Raw genomic sequence first — 17,185 nt, forward strand, 5'->3', positions numbered from 1 at the left:
TACGGTCGATTCAGTTTTTCGATTTTTTGCTCAATTGGCCAACAGAACACTACTTACGAAACTAACAAAAGAAACAAATTTTGGGTTTAGTACGATTTAATCCTATGATCCTATCTGAGTGAATACATTACGTTTAAGTTATTAGAAATAAGTACAATACCAAAGGTATAAAAGGGGAAATTTTATATATGCTCTTCCAGTAAACCTCTCTTTACTCCTTGAGAAACAGAAGGGGTGCTTTCTTTAAACTCTCTTCTATCTTCCTCAAGAGCCATTTCAAAAAGAACAAAAGGAATTCCTGTGTCCAATAAATCAACAAATGAACTGTACAATAGTGCCCACAACTCCTTTTTCTATTTGAGGAAAGGACACTAGCTTCCGTCCTTATAGAGAGGGAGGGTCCCCTGGGACATTCTATCAAAAGCCTTTTGCGTTCAAGAAACTGTTGCATTTCACCAAACAGATCCCCATTTTGGCATTTCAAAATTCCCAGTGGGATATCAAAACCCACTGCTGACCTTTCTCTGGGGCAGAGGATGGAGTAAATGTGTCGACTAATGTGACCACGAGAAGCAAAATTGGAGATCTACATATTCACCACTGACTTCACAATTCCACTTCATGAAGATCTCCGAAACTGTTCCCATTTATTGGCAGGGGCTTTGGTGATGGATCACAGGATGATGGTGGCACTCCTAATGCCTCTCCTAAGGGTTTTATGTCTGCTGTATTGGACACGTTAAATGTATCATTAAAGCTTCCACCCCATGATGCTGCCCGCCGTGAGTGGTGAGAAAGAGACTCCTTTCCATTTCCCATCTTCTCCATTCCCTTGTTTCCCATAGGAGCAATATTATTCATGCTTGGAAATCGTTGCCTGGATAATCGTGATGATGATGATGATGATGGTGGTGGTGGAGATGGGATAGATGACTCGTTGATAACAGATGTTGAAGGATCGTTATTGGCTTCAGTGCCTTCTTGTGTGACCTCACCAGTTGTATTTAATGTTTGTTCTCCTGATGCAATAGGAGTGGGAATAAAGAACTTGGCATTGGCACCTCCAGCTTTGGAAACTGGAACAGAAGGCGACTGGAATAGGTTGGCTGGGGAGGCACCTCCCTTGTTAAAGGTGTCAACGTATCTGCAGAAATAAAACAGAAGCTCAGGGAGTTTCCATCGATTGCAAGCCCAAGAAAATTACACACGCATCAAAACCTCTACTCTCTAATGCGGGCAAACAGCTTAACAATACATAGTATGCACCGCAAGGGGGTCATAAACTAACCAGAAAATACCACAAGGGTGGGCTCAGGTAGTCCTCAGCAAGGTTCAAAACATTGATATACACCGGTAGTGGTGTATCGGGCAGTATCGATAGCTTTTTTTATTTTTTTTAGTTTTTTTTCAGATCTGGTTGAGGGGCCGGATTAAGGTCCATCCACCCCCTGAACCGGTCAAAACCCTGATACACCCTCTGTAAGGGCATATCGGGAAGCTCCCGGTATGGCCTGATATGTATCGATACTTTGAACCTTGGTCCTCAGACACTAGGGCCTCCATCCTTTGCATGTTTTTAATTAGGGGTGCAACTTGGGTGGGCTCAGGTAGAGAATTTATTAAAATTTGAATGGGTCTCAGCCAAAAAGCCTGGGCCCAATAAAGTGAACCATGTGTGACTCCGAATAGCACAAGTAGGAATAGCTCAAATGAGGTAAAAATGGATGATGAGGATGCCAACAAAAAGGACAAGAAAATTTCAAAATGTCTTTACCTTGATCGAACACCCATACGTCCACGAGCAGAGAATTGGTTGGAGCTTGGTGGGATGGGTGGGATCCCTGCATTCCGTTCTGAGGGAGTTGGAGTTTTGGTTTCAGGTGTTCCATTAGAAAGCATATTTTCACCCTTGATTGCATTTCTTATATTGTAATCTGACATTCCATTCTGGAAGGCAGAAGCTTTTGGTGGGGGCGGTAAGGCTGCTTCTTCAGCTGGAGGTTCAGTGCCTTCTTCCACCCATCGCTTAAGCTTCTCATCATAATAGAATTTGTTTCTTTCGCCCAATTTTGCCTTTGGGAGGAAACAGCAGAAATGCCAATAAGTGAGCAACAGAGAGAGATGTAAGAAAATGAAAGCATCTTGTCATTTACTGAAAGGAATATACTAGTAAACATGTACATCTGGTGCGGTTTTGCAAGAAAATGTCCAAAATGAAAACTTAAGACCCTTAATAATCACTTTAATGTTCTTTATCAAAAGCTTTCTCAATAACCAAACGACTTTAAAAAGGTGAAATAATCCCCGTTTTTTTTTTATTTTCCTTCTTTTGGAACAAAAAGTTTCATGGCAGTAGTAAATTGACTAATTACCTGTCGATCTGTACGGGATCTTGAGACCCACCCCATAGTCTTTTGTAGGAGCTGTGATCCAAAACGTCCAAAACGAGATGGCACACCAGAGACCGATGCTTTGCTTTGAGCATCAGAGGCAATGTCTTTTGATTGATTGACCTGGCCCTATATAATGTCAGCAAGACTGAGAAAGTTCATAAATTGTACCTATAATACAACTTTTGTCAGAAAACAGATCATTTGTTCCCAAAAGCAAAAAATAAACCTGTCTAGGGCTTCTACCAAAGTCCGGCTCTGAGATGCTTCTATTATGTATTATCTTTCTATTGCTATCACTTGTCCACTCACTTATAGGCTCCATTGATGCTGAGGGAATTAAAGAAGACATGGCCATTGTTGATTGACTGTTTGCCACTCTTGGAACCGTTGGGTGGTTATCATATTCATTAATTTGAGAGTTAATCTGGGAAGTTGACTGGACTGGTGGTGGTGGGGCCCCAATCATGCGATGAATTGATCTATCAATAAAAGGAAGTAATTTGCCTACAAGTTTTGCAGGAGCCAAGTTTGTGCCATATCCACCCTGTGAATGGATGTATGTTACCAATTAGTACAAATAGCTTGACAAAATGAAACCCTTTGTATGTCTTAATTTAACTCCAGAAAGATACCTGTTGATGGGTTCTTATGCGCTCCTCAAGAGATGATACTAATTGCTTCCAACTATCCACTTCAGGTGCACGACCAGTTTTCAAAGACTTCAATATTGCTTGACAGTACCTGCCAACACAGAATGATAACTGATTGCAACAATGCACATAACATCAAAGCAAGGAGAAAAAGATCCATATACTTACTTCAATGAATCTGAAAGTTTCCCAACTTCAGCCAGCATGTGGGCATAGATAAGCTTATATGGTTGAAACGGTATCAGAACAGACTGTGAATTTCCAAGCACTTTTGAATACTCATACAGTTCAGTCCTCTGTACAGATTCAATGGATCAGTGAAAAGCAAGACACTAACATAAGGAAAATACGAAACCAACCCAAGATCAATGTAACCCTTAGGTCCACATTACTTGATCCATGGTTCCCAATATTTTGTGTATACAGAACTAGGGCTGTAATAGAGTTGGATTTGATACAGATTCAGCTACATCCGAATCTGATCTGATTATTGAAATTTGATCTGAAATCTGAAATATCTGAGTTGGATCTGATTTGGATTTGAATTTAGTTTGATTCTGTTCAATTGGCATCAAGAATTCGATATCACCAATACTCTTTTTTTTATTTGTTTATCTTATAATGATTAGAGGGTTGTGGCCCACATCTCTAAATCTTTTAAATTTTATAAAAGACTATTGTATCGATGTTATCCAAGTGTATCTGGGTACACCGATATGGATATGATATGCCCAGTATTTGTATCGGTATTTTAAGATTAGCAATAGAATAAAGAAAATTTTAAAAATTATTTTTTAACTTGTTATATATATATATATATATAATTATAGAATATTATATATACTATTTATATTTATGCAATATTATATTTCATATAACTGGACTTGGATATTTATCAGATTGGATGGGTCAAATCTGTATCCAATCCGAATATTAAATAGATGCAGGTTTTAACATCCAAAATCCAAATAATCAGATTTGATGTCAAATTGGGTATCAGATTTTTGGAGTCCGTTGATAGCCCCATATGCAACAGATTAGGAATGACATGGTTTGTGGACTATGACAATACAATCAATGATGAAAGACAGGACTTGATATACTTGTCTACAACTATACTTGTAATTAGTGTATATTAATAACGGTGAGAGAAGATATAAAGACTGGCCCTAGGCAACAAAAATGGGAAAAGATAATAATAGAACACTGCAACAGGTTTTCATGTTCAGATCAATACTAGAAGGAAAAAAAGAAATAGGATAGTCATTATACAACAGAAGTGCTAATGAAAGGGGAAACCTAAAGAGTAAGCATTGTGCATACACTTGTTAATACAAACTCCAGTGTTTAACTCTTTAACCCTTAGTCACCACCCTTGTGCAATATAAGAATTATGAACTTCAGCATGAGTAAAGAAAAAAGATTCCATCTTTTTAACAAAAGGAAGAATATGAGAATTGAATAGAAGCAGATAATACCTGAATAGCCTCAGGACTAGCATAGGTTCGGGGGAAATTCCAGTGATCTGCCCCAATAAGACACAATCTTGCACTGTCAGAATATGACTCAAAGTTTGCTTCCGCAACCAAGTAGCAGGTGTGTGCAGATATTATCTGCATCAAAATTCTAGTGTAAGGAAAATTAAAAACATATTTAATTAATTGGGGACTAATATCAACTAAGGAAGACAATTTGCAAAACATACTTCACATCTCTCCTTCCATAGGCAATCCCCAAGATGAATAATTACAAGCTCATCACCTTTTGTTCGGTTTGCAGTTATGATGGCCAAATTTTCCTGCCAATCATCTAACATACCATTGGCTCCAATCTGTTATCCATGTAATAGAACTAATGAGCTTACCAACAACAATATTTGAAAGGAAACTAAATTGATTTATAATGGCATCAGCATATAAATTAGATAAAGGCAGTTGATAGAAATATCAGGAACTGCACAGGACTTATGTACATCCTCTGGTATGCACAATAACCATGATTACATGCAACACAAGATTGAAATTACATAGTGCCCATGAGTCAGTGAAATATTGCAAAATTGGACACCTGGGAAGGCTGTTGTGGCAAATGTCCAACAAGAGGTGGGTCACTACTTGAGCTGACTGTGGAGAACACATCTGCTGGTTGTCCTGCAATTAGCAGACATAATGTTCGTAATGGCGATCCTGCTACTAATTGGCGATGTGTCATTTGCTTCACCGTATCAACATAAAACTGCAGAAATTCAAAAGAAACAAAGGAAGGTCAAAGTAGGTAAAAGAATATGCTGAAAATTTTAACATATTCATCATGGATAAATTACAGGATAAATCTAAACAAACTGGAAAAAAAGGTAAAATATTTTTCACAAACCTGGTCTCCAAGTTGTGCTGCGAGAACAAGTGCAGGTCCCCACAACTGACCTTCTTGTGCACATTTGAGAGCCTCTTTTGTCTTACCGGAAACAAGAAGGTTTTGCACCTCAACAGCAGTTGCCTAGGAAATGTGATACAATTATTAATTGCAGGTGCTTCCTTTAGGAGTAACAGGAGGTACATATAAGAACCATTGCATACCCGTATTTGTCCTTCAGAAGGAAGGTTCTGCAAGCAGTGAGCAATGGCTCCATATCCACTTATTTGGGCATCATTCCTTTTAGCAGACGCAAAAAGCTTAGCAACTGCTGATTCTGGTCTATCATTTTCCTATTAAAAAGAAATTAGAGCTCTATAATAAGATCATGGATATGTTATCAAATGTGTAGGAGAGCTTTTGATAGACAATATCTGCAGATGAGAGAAACAGTAACAAACTTAACCAGCAGTTATCAGTCAGTAACTTCATTTACCCTAAAAAAATACAAAAACAAAGAAACGTCAAACTGGTATCTAGCTTACATGTAACATTGACTGAACACAATTATCAATACCTCTTCAGAATATTTTGAGGAGGTTTACAAGATTGCTAAGAAGACTCCTTATTTATTGACCAGTACTGTTAGAATCTTTATTTTTTTTTTTCAAAATAACTGTAGAAAAATTAAATCACACTTTCACCAAACCAACACTGCCCTATGAGCTATGGCTCTTTTGATAAGAATCACAAGGAAAATCGTTCAGAACATTTCTGACATTAAATATTTTCTATTTAAAGAAAGAAACCTACTCAGGATATTGGATAGTGAAAGAAGTTCTTAAAAGGAGCAATATCATTTATTTTTTTATAGCAAAAAATATAATTAAAACAAAAGCAAGTACAAGGAAGGTAATAAGAAATAGCCTGAAAGGAGAAAGCAAAAAAACAACATAACCTTCACCTAATCCAAGATCCTAGTAAGCACCATGACATCAAAACTAAAACCACACCTATAACAGATAAATCCCTCTTACACTATTCAACTACAAAACAAGACATTAAACCCTTCCCCCTACCCCACCCAAACTACATACCCAAGCTTGTGATGTCAAAATTTCCAAAAATCCTCACAAGAATGTTTACCCCTCCATGATCCACCTAACATAAACTGATAAACCCCCATATTTTAATTTGGAGGATTCTGATAACAAATTTAATCATTCACTCCTACACTTCCAAATCCCATTTCTTCTTGAGAATCCATCACCATCTCATTTACAAGCCCAGACAATATACTTAGTGTCATTATCGATTATGCTATCAGACAAATGCTTCCCTTCTGAATGATTTCTCACCTACTCGAAAAAAAATCATTTACTCGAAGTCAAGGCTACAACCAATGCTCACAATGGAAAGTCTGACATATTTAAAGTTTACATCTTAAACCTTGCACTACTTCATTCAAACTGGTAGACTCAAAATGCATATGATATTGGATCTGATAGTGAATGGGTAAGGCTCAACTCCAACAACCATAACTTCAAAATTAAACACAACCATTACCCAACATCAATGCCAAGAGTAGAGCATCAGGCAGATGCACTTATTTGTCTACATGTACAAAGGCTCAATAGGAGATATTATCAACCAATTTATACAATCAAATCGAGGATCACAGAACATATGTTATAGGCCCGGGCGTAGGATCTCGTCACAGGTCGGTCCACAGGGAAAAGCTCCTGTTTTCCCTTGTTCCTCCCCTTCCTAGCTGAACCTATCTTGGCATCCTAGAGGGTGATTTGTCAAGAGATCACCGAACTCTCCTTTTACTCTCTTTCTTGACTGGAAATTTGATATATTTATTCAATAATTTCAGCTCCTTAAATAGGAGATTACAAGAGATAAGAGTCCCCCTTGTAGGAAGTCTCCTTGATAACTAAACTGCTTGCAGATAAGATAGATAAGACTCCTAGAGAAGACTAACTAAGCTGCTTACAGATAAGATAGATAAGACTCCTAGATAAGACTAACTAAACTGCTTACAGATAAGACAAGAGTAAGAAAGCAGATACGATAAGGATAAGGTAAGATGAACTATGGCTAGCTAGATAATCTGATGAGGGTCCCACGTTATTGCTGCTGCCGGCGGCGGTACTTCTTTCCCACGAATGCATCCACAACATTACTCCCCTCCTGGACTACGAGCTTGTCCTCAAGCTCGAAATCTGGATGTGTCTTGGAGTTCAATCAAGGGAATCCAGGATAGGTGGAATGATTTAGTCCTCCTGGATCATGTTCCAATGAAAGGGGTTCACCCTCATCGTCCTCTTGTTCCAACAGGAGGCAGAAAAGTCTCTTGCACATGTGCCCTGCTGAGTAGAGTTCATCACAATTAAAACACTGTCCCCTCGCCCTGCGTTCCGCCATCTCAGCCCAGGACAAGTGCTTAATAGGGGGTGCAACAACGCTGCTCCTCTCACTGGATGCTGATCTGGAATTGTGGCTCGTTTGTGGTTTCTGTTCTTGGCTGGCTGCTGAAGATGGAGCCATTCCGAGTGGTTCTGGGGATGCCCATGCGGATGGAGACCGCCCCATACTGAAGGTTCCGCGGCTGAGCTACATCTTTCGTTCGAAGGCGCGAGCTAGATTCATGGTTGTAACCAGGTTGGGGGGGGTGTTGCATCTCCACATCCACCCTCAAGGGTTCTGCTAACCCTGAGGTGAACATGTCTACCTACTGGTCCGATCGTACCGAAGCTGCTCTGGCAAGAAGGGTCTGGAATTGGCGCTAGTATTCAGCGGCTGAGCTACATCTTTCGTTCGAAGGCGCGAGCTAGATTCATGGTTGTAACCAGGTTGGGGGGGGTGTTGCATCTCCACATCCACCCTCAAGGGTTCTGCTAACCCTGAGGTGAACATGTCTACCTACTGGTCCGATCGTACCGAAGCTGCTCTGGCAAGAAGGGTCTGGAATTGGCGCTAGTATTCAGCCACCGTTCCCGTCTGTTTGAGGTTGATCAGTTCACCTAACGGATTGCTCGTCAATGGGGGCCCAAACCAGAGGAGGCAGTAGGATTTGAATTGGGTCCAACTGAGCCCGGGTTCCTCCTGCTCCAATTTATAAAACCAAAGTTGCGCCTCCTCCGTCATGTGGAATGTGGCCAAGCTTACCGTGTCGCTGTCCCCTGTCCGTTGGTTGCGAAAGAGCTGCTCGCATCTGTACAGCCATCCCAAAGGATCTCCGACACCATTGTATGAAGGGAACTCCAGCCTGTTGTACCTGGGAACGACCGCGGCTACTGGGGCGACGACCTGTTGTTCACCGGACGACTCCGTCAAGTCTGGTCGGCGGTTGTTTGTGGTTACAGCCCCTTCTGGATTCCTCTCCTTGTTAGAGAAATACAATTCCAGCAAGCGTCGCAATTCCCGGACATCGTCTTTGACCTCTCGAACCTCCACGCTGGTTTCCACGAGCCTATGCTCCAATTCGTGGACCCTGGATGATAGCTACTCCAGATCTCCCATGACGGTTGGCTCTGATACCAAGATGTTATGGGCCCGGGTGTAGGATCTCGTCACGGGTCGAACTACGGGGAAAAGGTCCTGTTTTCCCTTGTTCCTCCCCTTCCTAGCTGAACCTATCTTGGCATCCTAGAGGGTGATTTGTCCAAGAGATCACCGAACTCTCGTTTTACTCTCTTTCTTGACTGGAAATTTGATAACTTTATTCAATAATTTCAGCTCCTTAAATAGGAGATTACAAGAGGTAAGAGTCCCCCTTATAGGAAGACTCCTTGATAACTAAACTACTTGCAGATAAGATAGATAAGACTCCTAGATAAGACTAACTAAACTGCTTATAGATAAGATAAGAGTAAGAAAACAAATACGATAAGGATAAGGTAAGATGAACTGTGGCTAGCTAGATAATCTGATGAGGGCCCCACGTTACTGCTGCTGCCGGCGGCGGTACTTCTTCCCCACGAATGCGTCCATAACAACATACTCGTCTACACCCCACACTGACTAATTTCCTCCAGGTACAATGTATACATATTATAGATAGCTGAGCTTTTAAATATATTTCTGTTTTAGCACTCACATTTTCTGGTAATAAATAAAAAGAAAATATTTTATTAGAAAAAGGAATAAGATATTTAGTGACAAGAGATTGCCCACAAGATTGAGACAAGGATCAAAGTTTCACAATGTATTGGCCTGTATTGCCTATACCGGTATGCTGATTTTAGGAAAAGACACCAAATCCTTTTTTTTCCCACATCAAACTTCGACTTAGTGAGAGAACAGCTGCTTCCAGTTGATTTCTATCTTTTATTTCTGGTCTTCGTTCCCCTTCTCTTACAGGTCCTCTTGAATTTATTGTAGGAACCATCTCCAAAGAGACCTTCCTCCAAACGAAGAAAAACATTAGAACATGAACTAATTGTACATTGTTAAACATTAGGTTTTTTTTAAACCAGCCACAACCCCAAGATTTTTATTGTTCCCTTCAAACAAAATTATCTCTTTTTTCCTTCCTAAATTCACACCCAACTTCCAACAACAACCTGTCTGACAGTGGATTGATCCATAAAAACCACATCCCCAGGTGAATGTTCAACTGCTGTTTTAGTGCTTGCACCATATGGCTCTTGGTTGTACATGGGCTGTTTTTATATCTTAAAGGGGTAAGGATTTACTGTCTAAAAACTATTAAAAAACATCAGCTATAAACACATTATCCAATTCCACTTCCTATCTATATAGGACCACCATATTAAAGAATAGGTAAAAGGAAACTCAACTCAACTAAGCCTTGTCCCAACTATATATGGTGAAGTACACGAATCATGTTCCACAATTCTGCCTTGTTCAATACATAAACTGTATTTTTTCTATAAGAAACAGAAATATTTCAATAAGGAGAATAGCAAAATTACTTATCGAAAAAAAAGAACAGCCAAATTGCTCAAAAAACAAAATAGCTAGCTGGCCAAAACTAGTACAAAGTAGTTCAAAAATAATACATCACTAACTGAAATTCTCATGCAACTTAATTACATGATAAAAAGATATTACAGATTACAACCTGGTCCTGGACATCCCCATTTAAGCTTATTACTTTGCACTCCTGCCCTGACTAACAAGTCTGCAAGTCTATTAGCACATCTAGGCACCAAATAGAATGAGCTATTCAAATATGATACCCAAGAATTGTGCCTGTCACCATTGGCCTTACATTCCAAGGAATCATATCTCGTCTTTTTTTTCCTTTAGATAAAAATCACATCTTGTTTTCTCATCCAGCAAATTATAGTTTGGCAGCCACCCAGAACCTCCACATTCTTCAAACCCTCCATACTAATCAAATTTAACACCCAAATCAAAGCAAGTAATTTGGCCCTCACGGAATTTCCAACACCAACAGGGCCAAAGCTTAGTAGTATGGGCCCGCAAACCATTTCTCACTACTTCAATCCATGTCCTATTTGGTCTGCCCCTAGCTTTGTTAGACCCTTCATTTTATTGCCTATTAAAACTACTCGTACCTTCCTTCAGATAAGTTCATTTCTGATCATGTATTTTCTACTTTACATTTCTGCTACACAATTTTTTCGGACATGTTTCTTGACTGACCAACACTCTGCCCATAGCCCCATACTATTACCCAAAAAAAAAGAACACTCTGCCCATACAGCATTTGTTTTATAACTATCTGCCCGTACAGTATTGATAATCTTATAACTGTTTTATAAATTTTTCCTTTTAGCCTGAAAAGAAACTCTTATCACATGCATTCTACATGATTGCCAAAAAATCTCATATAGGACCCTGGATGCACCTTCAATTTTGCCCATCTTCCTCTAATTGTATGCACAACAGCCAACACCATGGTTTCAAATAATTTTTCAGACATGTTGGCCAACATATTTTGGTTTCTAAGCCTACTAATAGAAACTCTAAAGTAAGTTTTAAAATTTCAAAAAGTTGGTCAAATATCATAGTATTTGAGTCAAAGTTGACCACATCAACAACCAACATAAATATATTTCTTTTCAGAACTACAATCACCTCAAACAGAACAGGGTAGATGGGTAAATAGGGAGAGGATGTACAACAGCCCATTATTGTCTTAATCTGTGTATAACACACATCTTTTCATATAGCCTTCACAGCGTAATGCTTTTTGATGGCTCTCCATCTTGTACATCCTCATTTTGTATGTTTTCCCTCGATTTTAATAAATTTCTTTTGACCATTGTTGCTCCAAAAATGTTTTGGAAGTAATAATCTAAGAAAAAGACAAGACATCCTTAAGCTTATCATAAGAGTAAGATAATGACAAAAGGACAACAATCAGAGAAAGCTCAATGAACTATACCTTCGAAGTGGGGTCAGTTCCAAAAGGAGATCTAAGTTTTCCATAGTGCTGACAAGCTATTTTTAGCAAAGACAGAAGCAACTTCAAAAGCTCGCCCTTTCTGTAGTCCATGTTGGGGGATTCATAGCTTGCAATTCTCTCATCAATCCATTTATTTAATTCTTTATTTCCAACATTCCCACCAACTAGTGGGCCAGGGAAGGATTGCTGGCACAGACTCTGAAAGTAATCACAAACGCCATATGCAATGCCTGTGGTATCAGTTTTGTCCAAGATAACTTCCATCAAGTTGAGAATAGAAACTGAGCCTCCCATAGGGTCCTTCACATAAATAAACATAAATGCAGAACCTTTGATGTAAGAAAATTTCTAATAAAGATAATTTACAAATTGAAAACACAATAATTTTATGGAGAGCTGAAGCTATGAACTTAGGATCTAACCTGGCTTCCATATGCAGGATTAGTAACAAAAGAATAATTATTTTTCATGACAATGAGTTTTCCACCAAACCCAAAAGTAACCAGGGCATGGGGGGGACGTCCTGCAGATGACCTCCCCTCATTAGGAGAATAGGGGGGCTGAGTGCCTGTATGGAAATGTTGCTGGGAAAGGTTCCCTGATTTCTGGCTGCCATAGTAATTGTGTGAGGAATGCATCTGTTGGTTCTGCTCTACCTTTGTCTGTTTAAACTGTTGGGAGAAGTTGTCAGGAGTAAAATTTTGAAACCCAGTAAACCCAGTGCTACCACCATAACTGCACATTGTCTGCTCATACGAAGAACCTGTTCCTGTGGGTTTATACCCCATTCCTTGATTCATATAGTTATTTACTTCACCAGGTAAACTATAAAGATCCCTTGATTGCTGGTTTTCAACGAAACCAGCTACAGCCTCAGTCTTAGCAACAGCTGTAGGTTGCCATGTACTCATATTTTGATGAGTATAGTTATTCATTGACCCAGCCCAGTCCCCAGTTTGGTCTTTAGCACTGAAGACTTGTGATCCATACTTTTCAACTTGCCCATACTCACTGTACTGGTTGCGGTCTTTCTCGGAGTGAAAATCACCTGTCAAAGCATTATCATGTTCATTTGTCTGGTAATGAGCTGTCCCTGTTGACTGAACAGATGCAACATAAGACTCTAACAAGCGCCATTCCTGGGCAATAGTGTCATAGTACCAACCAGGATACTGGGGATCAAATACCATATTTGATGGGTACTCGGTGCTCACTTGGGAGGCCTGATTCCAGCTAGAGACACTACCCGTTGTGCAACTCTCAGCAATGGTTCCTGCAACTGACTGAGCTGTTTGTTGCAAATAAGAAACTTCTGATCTCTGGCCTAAAACAACATTATCACCTATCGACTGAGAGTTACCTTCAAAATCCCCCCCTCTATTCATTGTTGTTGCATCAGAACCATCCACTTGATGCCATTCCCCAGTATTTGGATTATATTTCCATCCTGGATAGAGGTTTTCCCAATATTGACTGCTATACATATCCTGCCCATCTGTAGTTTGTTCCATCCCTGATCCATATACTTGACTCTCTTGATGTTGCACAGAACTAACTGAAGTCGTCAATTTGCTACCTACATTCCCTGAAGTGCTAGATATTGTGTTGGAAACAATCTCTGTATTCTTCTCCATCTTCTCAAATGGGTCGCTTGATCCATCTCCCAACTCAGTAAAGAAGTCCGAGTATGATCCGAACCCACTGCCACCATGCTGAGCCAAATCAGAGTTAAAAGAACTCCACTGGACCTCTTTAAAACCCGCATCCCTGGATCCACTGTTCTCGATTGTTGTGGAATCCGATGCAACATCCACCCCGGCAACGGTATTACTTGCTTCGATCACGTTATCAGAATGCATTTCCCCTTTTCTATCGAAACCGTCATCTTCGGCGTCGGGACCTTCTGATACAGTGCCAACCTCGGAAATGCTCAGATTCGATAGTGCTTTCACCTCATCGGAATCATTAACTTCAGCACCAGATTCCGTAACGGCAAACTCCTCGTCAACGAGCTTGTTGAAGAAGTCCACATCCGTCTGATCCTCCACCTGAAATGGAGGAGAAGCCATGGAATACAATACTAAAACCTCTAAGATCCTTCTCTCGAACGGTTGGTCCGGAATTCAACCCAATTCAACAAAGTTAACTACAATTCAGTTCAGAAACGTTCGAACTCCTCCTCAACACCAGTCTCTGCAGATCCAAAGATACGCTTAAACGAGTTAATATTCCCCGGATCCCCTCTCTCAAACCTTGTTATACAAAATCAGATCTGAAATCCAGAGATAAGAAAAAGAACCCTAGGCATTCAAAACAAAAGGTATTTCCAATTCCAACACCCAAATTAGGGTCCTACGCCCGAATCATCTAAAGCAAAACCTAAAACAAGTAAGATCCACCCTTCCTGAAATACGCCACTTAAAAGCCATAAATCGACCAAAATTTAAAATAAAATACGGAAAATAATCGCCTTAAATTCAACCCTCCGGCTGACAACAAAATTTAAACTTTCAGGGAAAAAGAAATCACTTACCAAATTCGCAGGGCGATCAAGAGAAAGCAAAGAGAAGCCAAGCGGGAACAAGCCCTCGGTTTCGCAATTCGCACCAGCCCGCACCAGCCCGCACCAGCCCATGTATCACCCACCACCAAAGTCTCGGTTTTTTTGTTCTTCTGTTTTGTATTTTCTTTCTTTGTTTATTTTTTTACCGCCAAATACGATATAGATATATAAAGAATAATTGAATATCACACAAACTTAGTTTTCATTTTCCCAAAAAAAAAATATATAAATATATATATATATATATATATATATATATATATATTTGTTTTTCAGATCTGCCGGTATCAGTGTCTTGTTGGTAAAGACATAAATGAAGCCTGTCTGACTAACTCCAGTTTGCCCTCGCCTGTGTATCTTTTCCTTGGACCAACTAACTTTTGGGTGTGGTGACTAGGAATAAGGAGAAAAGGTAAATCATTCAAAATGTGATTTTTCAAATTCCTTCCTTAATAATATTTCAGAGAAATTACACATGCATACCCTTAATTTGACATGAAACCCTAACATAAAAGGCTCTTGTACAGTTGTACATATTCTAGGGTTACAAGAACCTTTGCATTTTACATATATGAATAACTTTTGGGGGATATTTTGGACACTCCAATAGTATTTTATGGGCAAATTAGAATTAATGGAAGGGATTTATTTGTATGATTTCCATGGTTTTCGAAAACCGGATCAGATCGGGCAGTTGAACTGAAAAAATCGATTATCGATCAGCCCCCAAGTCCAATTTTACTAAAAATCGGAAATTGTTAAAAAATGTTGAAAAAAGTTAGAAAGCCATTGACCCAGGCGATCGAACCGTTAAACCATTTAACCTGACTAGCAATTTGCGGGTTAGTATTTTTATTTTCAATGTTTTAAATAAAAAAACAAAAAATAAAATACTTTTTATATCCCCAACCCAGTTCGAATCCCTTACTCCCTTTAGCTTTAGGGTTAGAACTTCTCCTCACACCCTATTGACCGACCACCTGCGATGGCCAGCACCTCCCGCATCCGATGGCGACACACTGATTGACAGCAACCAATGAGCTTGCAGAAAGACTCACCCACACTTGCAACGGCATCCAACAGCGAAAAGTCTCATCCTCACCAGCACTTGCAACGGCGTCCAACGGAAAAAAGACTAACCAACACTTGCGGCGACTATCCGGCAAGTTTACAGCGACAATCAACGCAGCACTTGCAGGTTTGCAATTGCAACTTGCCTGCAACCAAGCTCGACTGCCCGAACCCACTAGCGGCGAACCGACTATGTATTTTTTGTATTTCATTTAAATATCTATTTTTGCAGAAATCCATGCATTATTTCCTTTCTCTTGGTTCCTCGTCTGACATGCTCATCCGCACCCAACGCCTCATGCAGATTGCCATGAAGAGGCTTAAGAAGGAATTTTATCATATTCTCTCTGCCAATCGCGATCATCTCGATCCCAAATTCATCTCTGGCCACTCCTCCCTCATCTCCACCTCCGCAAGATCCTGCATCTCCGATTACGATGACACTTATGAAGACGACGTCCATGTCATCGCTCACTCTATCTCCAAGGTCGAGCAAGCTTCCACGCTCGCAATGTTGGATCTCAGGTCCATTGCCGATTGCATGATTTCCTCGGGCTACAGTAAAGAGTGCGTGAAGATCTACAAGATCATAAGAAAATCAATCATCGACGAAGGTCTCTACCATCTCGGAATCGAGCAGCTTACCTCCTCTCTCATCCAAAAGATGGATTGGGATGTCTTATACCTTAAGATCAAAACCTGGCTCAACGCCGCCAAGGTCGCAGTCAAGACTCTTTTTAAAGGGGAGAGAATTCTTTGCTATTTTTTATTATATATAAATATTTTTTGTTTTTTTATTTATTTATGACATCACGGGTTGAATCGTTTAACTTGGACGGTTGAACCGCCGAACCAGAAAACGGTGCTCTGATCAATTTGTTCTCCAGATCGTTTTAAAAACCTTGATAATTTATCTAAATGTCATGAGAGGAATTTGGAAATGTTAAAAGCATAGAAGAGGTTAAAGCATTTGTCAAAAAACATAATATATGGAGCTTTAAGGATCCATTTGGTTTATAATAGGAATCAAAATTAGAACCCCTCAGAAGCAAAATTGGAATGATCTATTCCCATTGGTGTTTTTAAAGCTGGACCGGATTGGACGGTCGAACAAAAAAAAAACAGGACTTGACTAGTTCTGTTTCACCTCAAAACCATTGATTTGGTCAGTGAACCACTGACCCGAGCAATTGAATCGTTGAACCAAACAATATTTTTTTTGTCATTTTCTATTTTTTAATATTGTAAGTTCTTTTTGTCTAAGCAGACCGTTCGTTCGAACTGGAAGGTCAGACAATTTGACTTTGGGACCAGACCCCAGAAAGGGTTCCTTGTTCGTTCATTTTTAAAAACCATGATTCCCATAGTCTGTTTGGTTCATACAGGAATTGGAATCAACTGGAATGAAATTTTATTTCCAAGGGAGAGGGGGGAGAATGCCATTCTACCATGAATGGGAATAGGATTCCAATTCCACCTAACCAAACAGTTGGAATTAGAATGACCCATTTCAATTCCAATTACAGACCCCTTTATCGTAAACCAAACAGGCCCTAAGTAATTTATGCTACATATGTCCATATTTGAGAATGAAATTCCACTTGGATTTATGAGTTACCAATAAACAACATGATCCATGAGATGCATAGAAATTCACAATTTTCCACAAAAATTAAATGCATGATAAATTAGAATTCGGATTTTCTCCTCACCAAAAATGAGAGCTGAGATACAAGTGCTATGAGGTTGG

The 17,185-nt window shown here is 39.7% G+C and overlaps 1 protein-coding gene across 3 annotated transcripts; it reads right to left on the reverse strand.

Moving 5' to 3' along the window:
• Positions 1 to 166: 166 nt before the first annotated feature.
• On the reverse strand, positions 167 to 16,080 carry LOC148880397 (protein transport protein SEC16A homolog). Of its 3 annotated transcripts, none has more exons than XM_088962278.1 (14): positions 14,335 to 16,080; positions 12,224 to 13,994; positions 11,781 to 12,101; positions 5,620 to 5,748; positions 5,417 to 5,539; positions 5,111 to 5,278; positions 4,749 to 4,874; positions 4,522 to 4,656; positions 3,212 to 3,339; positions 3,026 to 3,134; positions 2,620 to 2,937; positions 2,373 to 2,513; positions 1,775 to 2,073; positions 167 to 1,144 (listed from the first exon to the last, which is right to left on the reverse strand). In XM_088962278.1, exons 2-14 carry the CDS (start codon positions 13,868 to 13,870, stop codon positions 607 to 609), a joined length of 4,182 nt encoding a protein of 1,393 aa, XP_088818404.1. In that variant the 5' UTR covers positions 13,871 to 13,994; positions 14,335 to 16,080; the 3' UTR covers positions 167 to 606. The 3 variants fall into 3 exon arrangements, with proteins under 3 accessions (XP_088818404.1, XP_088818403.1, XP_088818405.1); XM_088962277.1 differs by having other exon boundaries at positions 2,373 to 2,519; XM_088962279.1 differs by having other exon boundaries at positions 12,224 to 14,073; positions 14,335 to 14,459.
• Positions 16,081 to 17,185: the final 1,105 nt, after the last annotated feature.

Source organism: Nelumbo lutea, chromosome 1 (genome assembly GCF_056320005.1).
Source record: "Nelumbo lutea isolate HS-2025 chromosome 1, American lotus-T2T, whole genome shotgun sequence".
Taxonomy (NCBI): domain Eukaryota; kingdom Viridiplantae; phylum Streptophyta; class Magnoliopsida; order Proteales; family Nelumbonaceae; genus Nelumbo; species Nelumbo lutea.

Bases quoted from the DNA above. Each gene is read 5' to 3' on its own strand.
- LOC148880397 (XM_088962277.1), bottom strand. From the start codon at position 13,870: ATGGCTTCTCCTCCATTTCAGGTGGAGGATCAGACGGATGTGGACTTC. The intron at 12,102-12,223 runs GTTAGATCCTAA...ATTTATGTGAAG, and splicing joins ATCCTGCATATGGAAGCCAG to GACCCTATGGGAGGCTCAGT. The intron at 3,135-3,211 runs GTAAGTATATGG...CTGTGTTGGCAG, and splicing joins AAACTTTCAGATTCATTGAA to GTACTGTCAAGCAATATTGA.